This window comes from Salvelinus alpinus, chromosome 23 (genome assembly GCF_045679555.1).
Source record: "Salvelinus alpinus chromosome 23, SLU_Salpinus.1, whole genome shotgun sequence".
In the NCBI taxonomy this organism is placed as follows: domain Eukaryota; kingdom Metazoa; phylum Chordata; class Actinopteri; order Salmoniformes; family Salmonidae; genus Salvelinus; species Salvelinus alpinus.
In genome coordinates this window covers 33,712,784-33,730,422 of record NC_092108.1, presented here as the reverse complement: position 1 = coordinate 33,730,422, position 17,639 = coordinate 33,712,784, and the positions used below count along the sequence as shown (strand labels likewise).

The 17,639-nt window shown below is 42.7% G+C and overlaps 1 protein-coding gene across 4 annotated transcripts in view; it reads left to right on the top strand.

Annotated features, from left to right (window-relative positions):
- The window catches only part of LOC139550838 (receptor-type tyrosine-protein phosphatase N2-like), a 144,659-nt gene that overhangs the window by 47,286 nt on the left and 79,734 nt on the right, over positions 1 to 17,639 (top strand). For all 4 annotated transcript variants that reach the window (XM_071362035.1, XM_071362034.1, XM_071362036.1 and 1 more), the window contains one exon: positions 2,702 to 2,781. In XM_071362035.1, the coding sequence (XP_071218136.1) occupies positions 2,702 to 2,781 (80 nt within the window). The remainder of the gene's footprint in view (positions 1 to 2,701; positions 2,782 to 17,639) is intronic.

Genomic DNA, 17,639 nt, shown 5'->3' with positions numbered 1-17,639 from the left:
TCATGCCCATATGGGACACAAGGGCACATGCCCCCTCACATTTGGCCTGTTTTTTTTTTTTTTTCAGATGTTCAATTAATTACAAAACTTTATTTTTAAGCCCACGTTTTATCGTTATTATTTATCAAAAAAGATCTGTCAGCTTTTGCGGCGGGTGCACACTGACCGGACCCACCCCCGTTCCTATTCTCCCTAGTAAGTGGTTCCTTCCAAGGTGCAGCACACAGCAAAGATATGACGGAGCAAAGAGAGTGTAGAGTGATACGTGCAGCGTTTGATTAGCTGCCGATGAGGGCAGGAGGTACTGTATGTTTCTAAATGAAGTTGATCAAGCTATGTAGCCTATGGATAAAGCAAAAATGTTTTATTGTTTCTCTGTAATACTAGCCACCTAGCAATTGTATGAAGTTGTCTTGATCTAGCCAGCTAGATAGGTTCCCAACCGCCGAACCTCATAACTAGCTACCAAGCCTTTTCAGGCTGTCAATCAAGTTAGAGTAGCTTGTCTAACTATCTTAGCTGGCATGCCTGCAGCAAGGTTGCTAGACTTTAGAAAAGCGAGCAATTACTATATGTACCGAATTAGACTCGTATTCCTTTCCATCTTTTACCCAGATTTTAGCAGAGATACAGAGAAGCATATTTATTTTCTTTAAAAAAAAGAACCACCAGTCAGGAGGATACAGACAGTTCAAAAGATATGCTTAGATATGCAGAAAGAGACTTGGTTTAACTGTAATCTGGCACCTTATGATCATATCATGATATTTGTGTATTAATTATGATTCCATGATATGTACCTGTGTTGATGATGTGTGCTATGATCCCATGTACTGTGTTGTAATTTGAATGTAATATCCTGGGCATGTTAGTGCAGTATATTGAGATGTGTGATTTACAACAGTCAGAATGACACCCTCGTTAAAATGACAATTGAACAGGTAAAGAGGTATGCTTAGATAACCTATGCAGAGAAATGTACATCTTTTTTAACATAGAATTATGGCTCTAAATTGCAGGAAAAATGTGTTTCAGGTGTTTGAAAAATGCAAAATTCTCCAACCACCTCCCCTCCATCCTCACGTACTTTGTGCCCCCTCTAAAATAAAATGGCTGCATGGCGCCCCTGGCGTAGGTCAGGAAACATATCAATGTGTTATGAAGTCACAGTGAGTGATGTTCCTTTTCAACCGCTAATAGATCGAACTCTTAATAGATGTGAAAAATCTATACATCTAGAGTGTTACGGGGGTGAATATCATAGAATGGTTGAAAGGTTGGCTGCTGGTTGAGGTTATCCTCCACACATTGCTAGATACCTTAACCTCCTGGCTGGATACATTCTTTTACTTCAACATACAGTACAGCAAAACACTTTCTGTTCAATAGGTTGCCAAAAATAAAATGTACCGCATTTTATGTTCAATAGGTTGCCATAACCTGGTTTTATTCTGGGTGGTTCGCCCTCCTTCATCACCTTTAGCACTTTTCAGCTCAAGATATATTTTTACAGCCTGAAAAGTATTTGTCCAGTGTCCACCCTAGATTTGCTCTTTGGAAATTGAGAATTGAGGGGAAAAATAATATCTGTACATTTCATTTGTACAGTGCTTTTCATTACACACAAAATTTACAAAGCTCCGTACATAAGCAATTGTCCCTATGACTGTCAGTGAAGGGACACACATAAAGTATGTGTACCTAATCCTAGACCAAAACCCTCCTTGTCATTTGTTGTTTGTAAAACACTCAGAGGCACATTGAGATTCAAGAGGTATCCTGCGGAAACGGCTCCTTTGGCTACAGGGATTCTAACAGTTTATGGGGTAGCCAGAGGTAAAATACTATTCAAGCACTGTGTGTGTACGGCTCTGATTTTAACACTATCAGTCCTGAGACCCCAGGAAAAATGGGCTTTTCAATTTATCTGACATTCATTTATCTGCATGTCCAGCCCTTACATTTAGCCTCACACTGAAGTGTTTAACCATTTTATTTTCAGGACAATCAGGGCTACAAGTACAGCACAAAACTATTTGACATAAACAGCTGCATTCATAGGTTAATTGACAAATGTCAATACAAAAACAAGGTCTGCTAAAGCAAAAAACGGATAGAAATAACGTATATGAATGCTGTAAGTACAGAAATGTTTTGCTTAGTGGGAAATGAATATCCAACTAGTCAGTGACAGCTGTTTGGAGTTTGTGATAGCAACTATGTGAGCTTATACCAGTATTATAGACACTATGTCCTGGGATTTCCTATGATCTTCTATGTAGAAGTACACCTTCTAATGACTATTGTGTACCTTGTAAGCGTCATTGTGTAGCTTGTGAGCATCATAGTTCATGTTCGTAGGAGTCTCAGCTTTTCATAGATAGCTTTTAATAGTTTGTAGCTCAAACCATTTTGCCTCTATGGGCGTGTTTGTAAAAAGACATGGCCCTGGGCCCCTTCGGGATCTGCCCTTGTCTCACAAACAACGCTCTAGCTCAGCCCCCGTTAATTACACAGAAGTCTGTAGCTCAAACACACAATGTTTAAAAGGGGTTAGAAGACTCATTGGGTTAATGACCTGGTCTGTTCTTTGTAAGGCAAGAGGGCAGAAAAACAATGCTTTACCACCATGAAAAAAAAAATATTTCTCGTTGATCATGTTTGGAATGTCTCATCTCACTGTGTGTGTTTTTTTTTACAGAGTGGTGGGCCCAGCTGTGACCTTCAGAGTACGACCTAATACCCAGAATGTCAGCACTGCAGATGTGGCCAACGTAGCAGGTAGGTCTGAGCTGCTCTGATAGCTAAATGTTATATATATATATTGCAAAAAAAGCAATCTCTTGTGCTTTAGTGGAGCATGTTGGAACTGAAATGGACATTTTAGCTTTTTCAAATATCCAAGATTTTGTTGTTTACTCTCAGAGAACTGGTCCACAGTTTTTATAGCTCCATACTGAAAATTCTCTGTATAGACCTCTGATAATGGAGATGTGCTGTCGGGAGAAAGAGTCAAATCTAAGTGACATCCGTAAGCGTTATTAGGAAGCCTCCCTTGCACCAATCACAACTCTTCTCTGGTGAGTGAAATACAGGTATGCATTGTCAAAGAACCCCCAAGGAAAGGAGAGAATAGCTGTATTTGTATATAGTTATCATTACTGATAAACATACAAGGCTGCTTCAACAGTTATGAGAAAATATTTATATTTATATAAGAAGATAATGTTTTCCCCCACGAATTGGAATTTGTAACATATCATACCAATGGCAAAATTGTAGTGTAGATATTGGGGGGGTGGGGGCGAACAGTAGGGGGGGGTCCTCCACCCCCGACATTTAAAACGCATTTCCAGCAATTCTACACAGTTTGATTTATTATGCCTCTCTTGAGGGGTATTTTGAGGGGAAAACACAATAAAAGTGGAAGGGCCCCCAACCCCCCCCAAAATTAAACATTTCGTTTTTAGGGAAAACTGATTTTTTGGGGGAAAACAGCTGACTCCCTGCACATTTTGCAATGGGGCAGAGAGAAACCTTTTCTGTTTTATAGCTAATCTCATGCTATTCTTCACATTTTGCCATGAGGATGAGATAAATGTTTGCAGTTTTAAAGCTAATTTCCAGCTACTCTACACATTTTGCCATGACGCTGACAGAAAATGTTGCAGTTCTAATGTAACTGTCCAGTGAAAATGTCACTTTTAAAAGTTAATATTCTGTCAACTCATACCCAAATAATGTTGTTGACTCATCCTATACTGGTATTTGTGGACAAAGCATAAATTGGAGAAAAATTACCACCTTAACAAACAAACAGACCAATTCAAAAATGCTTGCTATTTTCTCATAGGGGATAATGTCTGGCCAATCAGCGGTCTACTCGCATTAATATTTTTTGTGACCGTATACACCCACACCATTCTGCTTTTGGGGTACGCCCACACCATTTCAACACAGCTGCTTTTTAACATACTTAATTACTATTTTTGGGAAGGAAAACTACTTCACTCATATTGTAATTAGTTTGAACTATAGTTCAAATTTCATAGAAATCTAGAAACACTGGACAGTTACTTTAAAGGTCGACTTTTGGAGAAAAAAACGCAAAAATAACAGCTTTAAACTGTATAACTGATCAATGCACCATCATACCAGGTCATTTAATGCTTAAAATATTTGTTGGCTATTTGGCTTTAGTGCCATTTCTTTCCGATCTCAGCTTCCCTCCAAAAACAAATCCTGTGAAATGACATCAATACATACTGGAGGAGTTACTGGCTAGCTACAAGTGGCTAGCTTAGCTAATGAACTAGTTACGTGGGTTGCAGCATGCATGACCAGAATGACATATCGATGAACCACCAAAGGCACACCCCATTTCTGTTTGAAAATTGAGGAGTTAGACTGTTTTTTGTGCCCAAAGTCGACCGTTAAAGCTAATTATCTGCAATTCTCCACATTTTGCCATTGCCTATGACGTGTTAATGTGATATCGGGAGGTCGGGGGCACCCATTTACATTTTGTTTTATACATTATTGGGGAGACGAATCGACCTGTTCTGAATATTGGGGGGATCCCCCGTGGCAATTTCACCTATGTAGCAGGGGACAGACACACACACACACACACACACACACACACACACACACACACACACACACACACACACACACACACACACACACACACACACACACACACACACACACACACACACACACACACACACACACAGGGAAATTGCTCTGTCAAAGTAAGTTTAGCTTGAATAGATAAATCTAGTTTTTTCCCCTTCGTCTAGTGATGACAGTTTTGATAATTGAACTCCACACTCTTGATCAAGTGATTGTGTAATGGCTACCCCCGTCCTGTTTCACAAGTGCTATTGTTCGTGTTCGTGTCCTCGTTTCTCATTTCCAGCCCCGGACTAACTTGTTTTGAGAGGTCATGGATGAGCCTTTATTCGTATTAATGCAGTTGACAGAACCGCACTTGAAATGAAATACGGCTGCCTCTTAACTTAAGTGCAGTAGTGTGGGTGTGCTGCTGTCTCTAAAGCATAATTTGTCATATTCAACAAGAGTATCGGCAAAGATTATTTCAATAGCCCCAGTTGATGTGGTTTTTCTGAGACGTTAAGCATTACAAGGCTATTGTAATGGCATCATTTTATCATCATTTTACAGTTTCTTCCAGACGCATTGGAGAAATCTGTGTGCCCATGTTTTAAGCAGTTGGAGACAAAACTTAAATGATACAATTTTAATCATCTTCGCATTATTTAATTTAAATGGCACTGTAAGAGATTTCAATATGACATCATAGCTACCATAAATAAGGTGTGTTATCATACCATTATTATAAGATACATTAAAAAAATGTTGGGCTGTGTCCCAAATGGCACCCTATTCCCTATACAGTGCACTATTTTTTACCAGGACCTTGGGATGCAGCCTTGGACTGGCTGGACACTGGACAAAGGAGTCAGTGTTACCTCATAGAACATTAGCATTCTTCTGCTCCATGTGAACAATACTGGATCGATAGAGAGCCAGCCTCCTGGCCGTCCCGGGCCAGAGTGGAGGAGGGCGGAGGACTGTGCTGGTATTCTGGGGTGCAGCAGCACGGCCCTAGCTGTGTCGCAAATGGCACCCTGTTCCCTAAATATCTAGTGGACTATTTTTGACCAGGGCCCATATGGCTCTGGTCAGAAGTAGTGCACTATATAGGGAATATGGTGCAATTTGGGACTCAACCCCTGGCCTGCCCTGGCCTGCCCTGTATTGCCCTGGCCTGCTGAGTAAAGAACCCTGGAGTGGAGCTCGTGGAACTCCTGTCACGCATACCCGGCCATTGTTAGGAACCCAGGGCCAGGCAAGGCTATTGTCAGGGGGGGGTGTCAAGATGGTGAGCAGCGGGGTGATGACCCTCATTGTCAGGCCTATTCATGCACGCTGTGGAGCCATGGAGTGGCAGGCCCAAAAACCACTTCCAGTGGTGCGTCTCGGCCGTGAGAACCAGGCTCCTCAATTGGCTGGAGGTCAGGGTCAGGCCAGCCAGCCGCGCAATTAGCACATTAAGCAAGGTCCCCAATAAAGTCCACAATAGAATGCAGAAATGAGTTGTCTACAAACTGTATCCACTTAAAATGTTATTTAGTCAAAGATATTTTTAATGGCCTAACTGGTTTGACTGAATGTGTATTATTGACCATTAAACTGACCTCCCTGTGTTTTCTATGAAGAGGAGAACATCCATTGTCTTCCCTGACAATAGCTAGTTACTCATTCACTGGCTGAATGTAATATCTGAGGTTTGATTTGTGTCTTGACATGGAAATAATTCTGTGTCACAGAGGTCACAAACAGTTCAATAAGTTATGAAGGCGGTTTTCCCTCGCAAAGTGGTATCGGTGAATGGCTGAGTTTCTATGTTTGACACACTTTTTAAAAAGCAAGGAAATTCTGATCATTCTGATCAAGTTCACATACATCTATCAAACCAGTTTTTCTTCTGTCAGTTCCTCACTTATGCAGACAGCTCTGTAGAGCGGTGTTGTTTTGGGCACTGGTATTCAACCAGAGTAAACACTAAACAGTAGATGCAACACTTTCAGTTGGGCAGTGTTTACTTTAAGACACATTCCTATTCACTCCCATTCACTCCCTGTATCTGGTAGTCCTAACCTTGATGGCCTTGAATATACTATGAACCATGAGTCATTTCTGATCACCGGAGTTGAAATGAGACCCCAATTCCTCTGATCATTACAAAGACCGTTGGTTGTATTTTTTCTCTCTCTTTTCACGGTTGAGTGGTTTAGCATAGATCTCATAATACTGACAGCTCTGACCTTCACTCCAGCTTTAACACTTGTTAAAATGTCAAATCTTATTAGCTGGCTCTTTAGGAAAAAGTAATGTGGTTTATCTACCTAAGTTCTCTTCTCCCTGATGTGAGGAAAGCCTTCAACCTCTGGTTGGCTCAGTCTTAGGGCTTAGCTTTTAGGGCACTCACTTACCCTAAGTATGTGTGTTCTGCTGCAGAGAGAAATTGAATAAATACTATGTATACCTGTTTAACGTGATTTATTGTCATCCATGTGACTGTATATGCACATGATGTTGATGTGCAACGTGAGATTTGTGACATTGTATTACAAATCTTGTGGTAATGATGCTTCTCTGGTTTTCATTATCATCAGCTTGATCTTTCTGCATTATCTGAGAGAAGTCACGTGCTTTTACTTCTTCCTTGAAAAGTTCCAAATAACATAGCATTTTGTCATCTTCCTAGATCTCTGTATGCTTGTCTGTTTTAACCATACAATATACAGAAGCTTAACACATTAGTGTATAAAACATACTACTCCCCCCCAAGCCAGCTGATCCTTGGTGACCTTTCACATAATCATCATCAGTAGCCGCTCAGTCCCAAATCAAATCCAAATCAAATTTTATTTGTCACATGCTTCGTAAGACCAGCAGTGAAATGCTTACTTACGGGCCTTTCCCAACAATGCAGAGAGAAACATACTGAAAAAATATAGAAGCATAATAACACGAGGAGTATATACACAATGAGTAACGATAACTTTGTTATATGCGCGGGATAGCAGTACTGAGTCGATGTGCAGGGGTATGAGGTAATTGAGGTAGATATGTACATATAGGTAGTGGGTAAAGTGACTAGGCTACAGGACAATAACCAGTAGCAGCAGCGTATGTGATCAAAAGAGTCAAAAGAGTTAGTGCAAAAGGGGGTCAAAAGTAGTACACTGTATGGGGAATTGGGTGTCATTTTGGACAAACCCTGACTTTGTCATCAGCACTTTCTGTTTGGATTCACTCCTTTAATTGTCTCCATTGATTTCCTGTGTGATTTCATTGGAAACAAGTCTCCCCAATGGGACTATGGGCCCACTTAAGCCCTACAGGAGCCACCAGATCCATTGAAGTTAACTTCATTTAGTTTGCCTGTTGATCAATTCTCATCTCATGCTGAAGGATAATCAATTCTGGATTTTCTCTAGCTAGTAGCTAATAGCAACCTGTTGGCCAAAATGTGCTCAAAATCAAATTGGGGGAAAATGAAATGACAAAAACAGTTGTTTATTGATGTCATTTGTTGTGACACAGTGTGGTGCGTTATCTCTATTGTCTATCGGCGTATGCGTGGTGGTTGTGTTTTGTGATTTCTGAGAAATCACTACAAGTGAGACCTCGATCCTTTGTGTCCCCTGCAGTTCAGAGTTGCTTGTGGTTATTTTGGTCTGACTTCAGAGAGAGCTGGGGTGGGGGGTGGAATCCTCTAGAGCTTTGGGAGCATCTGTGGGTCCTGCTGTGAAGAGGGTGGATCATCACAGGTGTTGTGTGGAAGCTGAGTTTGTTTAGCAGCGGTGGTAGCGTGGGCGTCATGGTCCTCAGCCAGCCCTCTCTGGGCAGACCTCTCAGGGTCCCTCTCTCTCACAGCTGGCAGCTCTACTCTGGGTGTATCCCAAATGGCACCCTATTCCCTATACAGTGCACTACTTTTGACCAGGGCCCATAGGGCTATGGTTAAAAGAAGTGCACTATGTAGGGAATAGGGGGCATTTGGGATGCAACCTCTGTGTTGGCCCTGCTCCTGGAACTCCAGCTTCAGCTCAGGCTTCATGCCTCCTACAGATGGCACCCTATTTCCGAATGTAGTGCACCACTTTTGACCAGGGCTTTGGTCAAAAGTAGTGCACTATATTAGGGAATAGGGTCCCATTTGTGCTGCAGATGGCTTGACTGACTGGAGCTCTCTGCTGGCTCTGCTGCCTGACTCCACACTTGCAGCACGCTTGCATCATTCCAGGGCAGGCAATGGACTGGCTGGCTTGGAGAGGGAGAGGGAAGCTTCCGTGTCGCTGCGGTCTGTTTCTCTGTGCGAAAAATGCAGTATGTGTGGGATGTGTAAATGAATACTCTAAGCTTGGATGTCGGCCTAGTTCCTGTAATGAAGATGATGACATAACATAACACAACATGTAGGGCAGAAATACCTTCTTGAACATGTGCCTTCATTACAAACTTGTATGGGATCCGTAAATATGAATTCAAATGTTAGATTATGAGCCTAGTTAGCCGTGATTGGCTGAAATAATGGAGGTGATGACCATGCTGACTGTTGGCCATGTGTTTACATGTGAATTCTTAAAGAGATGGGTGTAAAAAAAGAAGACCTCTCTAGCACTCAACAAATCGTTCAAGGGCATTTTCTCCTACTGGTATCCTAAGTGGGATAACACGTTTAGCAACTTTTAAAGCAGCATAACTTTCCCATGCTTCCTCCAATCACAAGCTCTGAATCTGAACTGAATCTGAGGATTTCAGATTTGTATACACAACCCCCGTTTGGGACTTAGCATTCCATCACTATCACTATTTTCTTACTGCAGGATGGATTATACCCCCATATGATTGAGGCCCTCTTCATGTCAGACATGACAGAGTCTTCTCTCTGGGTGTGTAATAAAGCCATGTTCCTCCAAACTTCCTAGTCTGGCTTCTCTGTCTCTCTCTCTCTCACTCCAGTGAAGAATGTTATTAAAGGCTAATAAAATGCTCCTGTTGTTCGCTCACCTTTGGTGGCCTGAGTACAAATATAGGATCTTAATTTGATCACTATTTTGATGCTGAGAATTTCAAACCTGGGGTGTATTCAAGGTTTAAAAGGCTTGTAAAGGCTTGTAAATTGTGTAATTTTCACTTTGAAATGTCAGACTTGATTTGCCCTAACGAAATAATGTATCAACCCGTTCAAAAAATTTCCATTAATTATAATCCACGTAATATTTCATATTTCCTGTTGCTGCATGATTATTTTCCTGCTTTAGCAAACTTGCTCAAATTAAGATCCTACATCTGTAGGCAGTATCCAGCTTCTCTTAGTGGGCTCTGAGATCCCTGATGAGAACAGAAGCAGACAGCTGAATTGATTGGCCCACTTCAGCGTATGGACCTTGATTACAGCCGCATTCAAGTGCTGTTCTGTTCTCTACATCACCTTATCCACTCCTCAGAGGAGAGGAGAGGAGAGGAGAGGAGAGGAGAGGAGAGGAGAGGAGAGGAGAGGAGAGGAGAGGAGAGGAGAGGAGAGTGACTCACTAGGATTAGACTGTCTGCCTGCCTGCTGCAAATAGCCAGCTAGCTGTGTTCGCCTCGAAAAACCTTCATATAGTCAAGACACACAGACTAATGCGGTCTGTATTATACAGTATGTTGTAAATTAAGTTGCATATATACAGTAGGCTACTACAAAGATGAAATGTACAGTATCCATATGTACTATACTGTTCTCAGAATAAGAAATATTTATTGTAATTTCTTCATTTAGTAAAATATTAATGTTGACCTTGAATGAGTAACACAATGATTGATGGCTTCAACATTATGTTATCAGTTTAATAGATATACAGATCACAGGAGGTTGGTGGCACCTTAATTGGGGAGAACGGTAATGGTAATGACTAGATCGGAATAGGTGGAAGGGTATCAAATACATCAAACACATGGTTTCCAGGTGTTTGATGCCATTCCGGCTATTGCGCCATTCCGGCTATTATTATGAGCCGTTCTTCCCTCAGCAGCCTCCTGTGATACAGATGTAGGATCTTAATTTGAGCCAGTTTGCTACATCCGGAAAATAATCTAGGGGTTGACACATTTTTTGTAAGGGAAAATCAAGTCTGACATTTCAAAGTGGAAATTACTTCAGAACTTTTTTAACCTCAAATACACTACAATTTTTACATTTCCTGCATTACAGGACATTTCACCTGCAACAGGGTGATCAAATTAAGATGCTACATCTGTACACAATATGTTCTACAGTGTGATTCACAAATGTCACTGTGTCCTGACTGAGTGAGTGATAGAATCATATTGGTACATACAGTACAATGGCTGCTTGGTATAGAAAGTTAGAGGTATCTCCATAAGGTTACGGTACGAGGCGAGCAGGAGAGGGTTCAACTCTCGTTTGATGGTTGGAGCCAACATGAAATGTCCCTTCAAAGCCGGGTGCTGGGACTTCTGTCTTTCTGTTTTAGAGTGTTTTATGTATTCTAACAGAGAGACAAAGTCAGCCCAGAAACTTCAAAGCTGCTGGGTGACATTTAGGTCTACATCTTCAAAGGACCGCTCCCTGCTTTTGTACTTCTGCTTTTTGTCTATAATTAATGTACTCCTTCCAGATTCTGAGTGGGATTAGAGAGCCAGACAGAATGTATGTATGTAGCCATAGCCACGGGAAGTAGGGGTGCTGAGGGTGATGCAGCACCCCATGAAAAATCGGATTTTAAAAAATATATATAAAACAAAACTCACAAAAGTAGAAAAGACTGATATAGACGTCTGTAGCGCAGGCATTAATTTTTTTTTACATATGGTTTGTAACAATATGCTCCTCAAACAGATCACATTTCCAGAGTGGGCTCTCTGGTACTTTTAATGATTTGACCCATTTTATACATAGAAATTGACATTATAGGTCATTAACCAATCACAGCCCTCCTTTAGGATTGCACATTCAGCAAGTCACCAGCAGAGGGAGTTCCCTTTGAATCTATTTTCCCATTCACTGTGTTGGTGGTACTCATACAATTGATAATACCTTCAGAATTAGCAAAGAGCCCACTCTGGAAATGTGATGTATTTCTTTATTGAACCTTTATTTAACTAGGCAGTTCAGTTAAGAACACATTCTTATTTACAATGACGGCCTACCGGGGAACAGTGGCTTAACTGCCTTGTTCAGGGGTGGAACTACAGATTTTTACCTTGTCAGCTCGGGGATTCGATACAGCAACCTTTCGGTTTCTGGCCCAACGCTCTAACCACTAACCTACCTGCCGCCCCATATTTGTAGAGTAAATTGTTCAAAATAATGTCTTAAAATGTATCAAATCAAAAAGGGTAGTTTTGAGATATTCATATTAATATTTTTTACGTTGAATAAATGAATGTGACATTTTTTATTTCAGAATCAAGAGTAAAGACATACAGTATACTTGATATTTTAGAGCACAATATGAGGAGAATAATGACGCAAAGATAGTGTCTGTATCATGTATGGTTCACAGATTTTAGGGTCTTACAAGAGGCATGTATAGGTCTAAAAAGGGCCTAAAATTGCCACTTTCATCATGGTTTTCTCAAAAATGGTTTGTGATTCTTCCTGCAATGAAGTTTCTATGTGAGAATTGCCACAACAATCTGACATACCAAAAATATTTTACACTCCCATAGGCGTGGAAGCCCCCTATTGGACTATGGAAGCATCCATATTGATCATTTCAAGCATGCATGTACACATGTATTTGACCAGTATTTCTCTCATATGAGGTTGTACTGACTCCATGTGTTTTCCTACCTGAACTATATGGACGTTGCTCTCCTCATTCTGAGTTAATGGATCAAGTATTTTCCACTGGATGCATTAACAAAGGGCAAGTACAGATCTGTCTGGAAAATAAAAGGGTTTATTTTTCTTCCCATCACGAAAGAAAGAAAAGAAGGGATGAATTATGTATGGGTTATGAGAGACGAGTCTTCAGCTCATTCTCAACCCCTGATTGAGTCTCAAATTGATCTGTGCGGGTGATGCCATAGGTGTTATAGGTCAGTATGGACGCATGCCAAATGACACCCTATTAATTATGTAGTGCACTGCCTTCAAGCAGGGCTGTGGTAAAAATTAGTGCACTTTATAGGGAGCAGTGAGAGGCGTCGGAGGAGATTGCTACCGTTTTACGTCCTCCTAACCAATATGTTCTATTGTGTGTGTTTTTTGCGCGTTATTTGTAACTTATTTTGTACATGTAATATCTTATGTTTCACCGAGTCGTGGCTGAATGACGACATGAATAACATACAGCTGGCTGGGTTTCCTGTGCATCGGCAAGATAGAACAGCTGTCTCGGGTAAGACAAGGGGTGGCGGTCTGTGTCAACAGCTGGTGCACGAAATCTAATATTAAGGAAGTCTCGAGGTTATGCTCGCCTATATTTTTCATAGCTGTCTATTTACCACCCCAAACCGATGCTAGCACTAAGACAGCACTCACAAGCTGTATAAGGCCATAAGCAAAAAAGAAAATGCTCATCCAGAGGTGTTCTCTTAGTGGCCAGGGACTTTAATGCGGGGAAACTTAAATCCGTTTTACCTCATTTCTACCAGCATGTTACATGTTCAACCCAAGGGGAAAAAACTCTAGACCATCCTTACCCCACAAAGCTCTCCCTCACCCTCCATTTGGCAAATCTGACCATAATTCTATCCTCCTGATTCCTGCTGACAAGCAAAAACTAAAGCAAGAAGTACCAGTGACTCGCTCAATACGGAAGTGGTCAGATGATGCAGATGCTAAGCTACAGGACTGTTTTGCTAGCACAGACTGGAATATGTTCCGGGATTCGGCCGATGGCATTGAGGAGAACACCATGTCAAATCATATGAAAGAGTATTGGTCACGCACGCCGAATACAACAGGTGTAGACCTTACAGTGAAATGCTTACTTACTGAGCAATAGTGCAAAAAAGATATTAGGTGAACAATAGGTAAGTAAAGAAATAAAACAACAGTGAAAAATAACACTAGCGAGGCTACATACAGACACCGGTTAGTCAGGCTGATTGAGGTAGTATGTACATGAAGATATGGTTAAAGTGACTATGCATATATGATGAACAGAGAGTAGCAGTAGCGTTAAAGAGGGGTTGGTGGGTGGCGGGACACAATGCCGATAGCCCGGTTAGCCAATGTGTGGGAGCACTAGTTGGTCGGCCCAATTGAGGTAGTATGTACATGAATGTATAGTTAAAGTGACTATGCATATATGATAAACAGAGAGTAGCAGCAGCTTAAAAGAGGGGTTGGGGGGGGCACACAATGCAAATATTCTGGGTAGCCATTTGATTACTTGTTCAGGAGTCTTATGGCTTGGTTGGTAAAAACTGTTGAGAAACCTTTTTGTCCAAGACTTGGCACTCCAGTACTGCTTGCCATGCTGTAGTAGAGAGAACAGTCTCTGACTGGGGTGGCTGGGGTCTTTGACAATTTTTAGGGCAGTCACTGGCTTCATCAATAAGTGCATCAATGACGTCATCCTCACAGTGACCGTGGATTACAGGCAACATCCGCACTGAGCTAAAGGGTAGAGCTGCTGCTTTCAAGGAGTGGGACTCTAACCCGGAAGCTTATAAGACATCCCGTTATTCCCTCCGACGAACCCTCAAACCGGCAAAGTGTCAATACAGGACTAAGATTGAATCGTACTACACCGGCTCCGATGCTCATCGCATGTGGCAGGGCTTCCAAACTATTACGGACTACAAAGGGAAGCACAGCCGCGAGCTGCCTAGTGACATGAGCCTACCAGATGAGTTAAATGAATTCTATGCGCGCTTCGAGGCTGTCACGCCCTGACCTTAGAGATCCTTTTTATGTCTCTTTTTGGTTTGGTCAGGGTGTGATTTGGGGTGGGCATTCTATGTTTTGTTTTTCTATGATTTTCTATTTCTATGTTTTGGCTGGGTATGGTTCTCAATAAGGAACAGCTGTCTATCGTTGTCTCTGATTGGGAACCATACTTAGGTAGCCCTTTTTCCCACCTGGTTTTGTGGGAAGTTGACTTTGTTTAGGGCACTTTGCCTTTGAGCTTCACGGTTTGTTTTTGTAGTGTTTATTGTTTTGTTTGGCGTAATCTTTATTAAATGAAAGAAAATGTACGCTTACAACGCTGCACCTTGGTCCTCTCCTTTTAACAGCCGTGACAGAACTTCCCACCACCAAAGGACCAAGCAGCGTGGTAGAGAGGACTCCTGGACATGGGAAGAGATCCTGGATGGTAAGGGACCCTGGAGGCAGGCTGGGGAGTATCGCCGTCCAAGGGAGGAACTGGAGGCAGCTAAGGCGGAGCGGCAGCGTTATGATGGAACACGGCTGGCAAGGAAGCCCGAGAGGCAGCCCCCCAATTTTTTTTTTGGGGGGGGGGGCACATGGGGTGTGGCTGAGTCAGGTTGGAGACCTGAGCCAACTCCCCGTACTTACTGTGGCGAGCATTTACTGGTTAGGCCACGTGCTATGGTGTGATCCGCACTGTGTATCGGTTGAGCATTCACAGGCCGGTGTGCTCGGTGCCAGCGTCCCACATTTGCCGGGTGGAAGTGGGCATCCAGCCAGAACAGGTTGTGCCAGCTCTGCGCTCGAGACCACCAGTGCGCCTCCACGGCCCAATGTATCCGGTGCCTCGGCCAAGGAAGAAGCCTCCTGTATGTCTCCCCAGCCTGGTGTCCTGTGCCTGCTCCCAGAGCCAGACCTCCTGTGTGTCTCTCCACTCCAGAGACGGTCTCCAGCCCTGAGCCTCCAGAGACGGCCTCCAGTCCGGGGCCCGCAGCGAGGGTGCCCAGTCCGGGGCCCGCAACAATTTTCTATTTCTATGTTTTGGCCGGGTATGGTTCTCAATCAGGGACAGCTGTCTATCGTTGTCTCTGATTGGGAACCATACTTAGGTAGCCCTTTTTCCCACCTGGTTTTGTGGGAAGTTGACTTTGTTTAGGGCACTTTGCCTTTGAGCTTCACGGTTTGTTTTTGTAGTGTTTATTGTTTTGTTTGGCGTCATTTTATTCAATAAAAGAAAATGTACGCTCACCACACTGCACCTTGGTCCTCTCCTTTTAACAGCCTTGACAGAGGCAAGCAACACTGAAGCATGCATGATGAGAGCACCAGCTGTTCCAGACGACTGTGTGATCACGCTTTCCGTAGCCGATGTGAGTAAGTCCTTTAAACAGGTCAACATTCACAAGGCCGCAGGGCCAGACGGATTACAAGAACGTGTACTCCGAGCATGCGCTGACCAACTGGCATGTGTCTTCACTGACATTTTCAACCTGTCCCTGACCGAGTCTGTAATACCAGCATGTTTCAAGCAAACCACCATAGTCCCTGTGCCCAAGAACACGAAGGTAATCTGCCTAAATGACTACCGACCCTCTATTGCACTCCACACTGCGCTTTCCCACCTGGACAAAAGGCACACCTACACTACCGTTAAAATGTTTGGGGTCACTTAGAAATGTCCTTGTTTTTGAAAGAAAAGCTAATTTTCATAAAATTGATCAGAAATACAGTGTAGACATTGTTAATGTTGTAAATAACTATTGTAGCTGGAAACGTGAGACTTTTTATGTAATATCTACATACTGTAGGCGTACAGAGGCCCATTATCAGCAACCATCTGTCACATGTAATGACACTGGAGAGACGAAGCAGGTCCTGGGAGTAAAACATTTAATTATAACGGACATATAACGAGGCAATCACAGCATCAGCAAACAGAAACTAAGACAAAAGACAATCAATGCAGCAGCAGGGAACAGAGCAAGGGAACAGACAAATATAGGGGAGGAAATTAACATGTGATAAGTGAGTCCAGGTGAGTCCAATAACGCTGATGCGAGTGACGAGGGAAGGCATGTGTGAGTGATGGATGGCAGGAACGTGTGATGCAGGGTAATCTGGCGCCCTCAAGCGCCAGGGGAAGGGAAGAGCGGGTGCAGACGTGACACCATCAATCATGTGTTCCAATGGCACGTTGTGTTAGCTAATCCAAGTTTATTATTTTAAAAGGCTAATTGATCTTTAGAAAACCCTTTTGCAATCATGTTATCACAGCTGACAACTGTTGTTCTGATTAAAGAAGCAATAAAACTGGCCTTCTTTAGACTAGTTGAGTATCTGGAGCATTAGCATTTGTGGGTTCGATTACAGGCTCAAAATGGCCAGAAACAAAGACCTATCTTCTGAAACTCGTCAGTCTATTCTTGTTCTGAGAAATGAAGGCTATTCCATGCGAGAAATTGCCAAGAAACTGAAGATCTCGTACAACGCTGTCTACTACTCCCTTCACAGAACAGCGCAAACTGGCTCTAACCAGAATAGAAAGAGGAATGGGAGGCCCCGGTGCACAACTGAGCAAGAGGACAATTACATTAGAGTGTCTAGTTTGAGAAACAGATGCTTCACAAGTCCGCAACTGGCAGCTTCATTAAATGGTACCCTCAAAACACCTGTCTCAACGTCAACAGTGAAGAGGCGACTCCGGGATGCTTTTCTTTCAAAAACAAGGACATTTCTAAGTGACCCCAAACTTTTGAACGGTAGTGTACGTGAGAATGCTATTCATTGACTACAGCTCAGTGTTCAACACCATAGTGCCCTCAAGCTCATCACTAAGCTAAGGACCATGGGACTAAACACCCCCCTCTGCAACTGGATCCTGGACATCCTGACGGGCCGCCCCCAGGTGGTATGGGTAGGTAACAACACATCTGCCACGCAGATCCTCAACACGGGGGCTCCTCAGGGGTGTGTGCTCAGCCCGTCATGTACTCCCTGTTCTCCCATGACTGCATGGCCAAGCACGATTCCAACACCATCATTAAGTTTGCCAATGACACAACAGTGGTAGGCCTGATCACCGACAACGCCTATTCCCACTCAGGAGACTGAAAAGATTTGGCATGGGTCCTCAGATCCTCAAAAAGTTCTACAGCTGCACTATCGAGAGCATTCTGACTGGTTGCATCACCGCCTGGTATGGCAA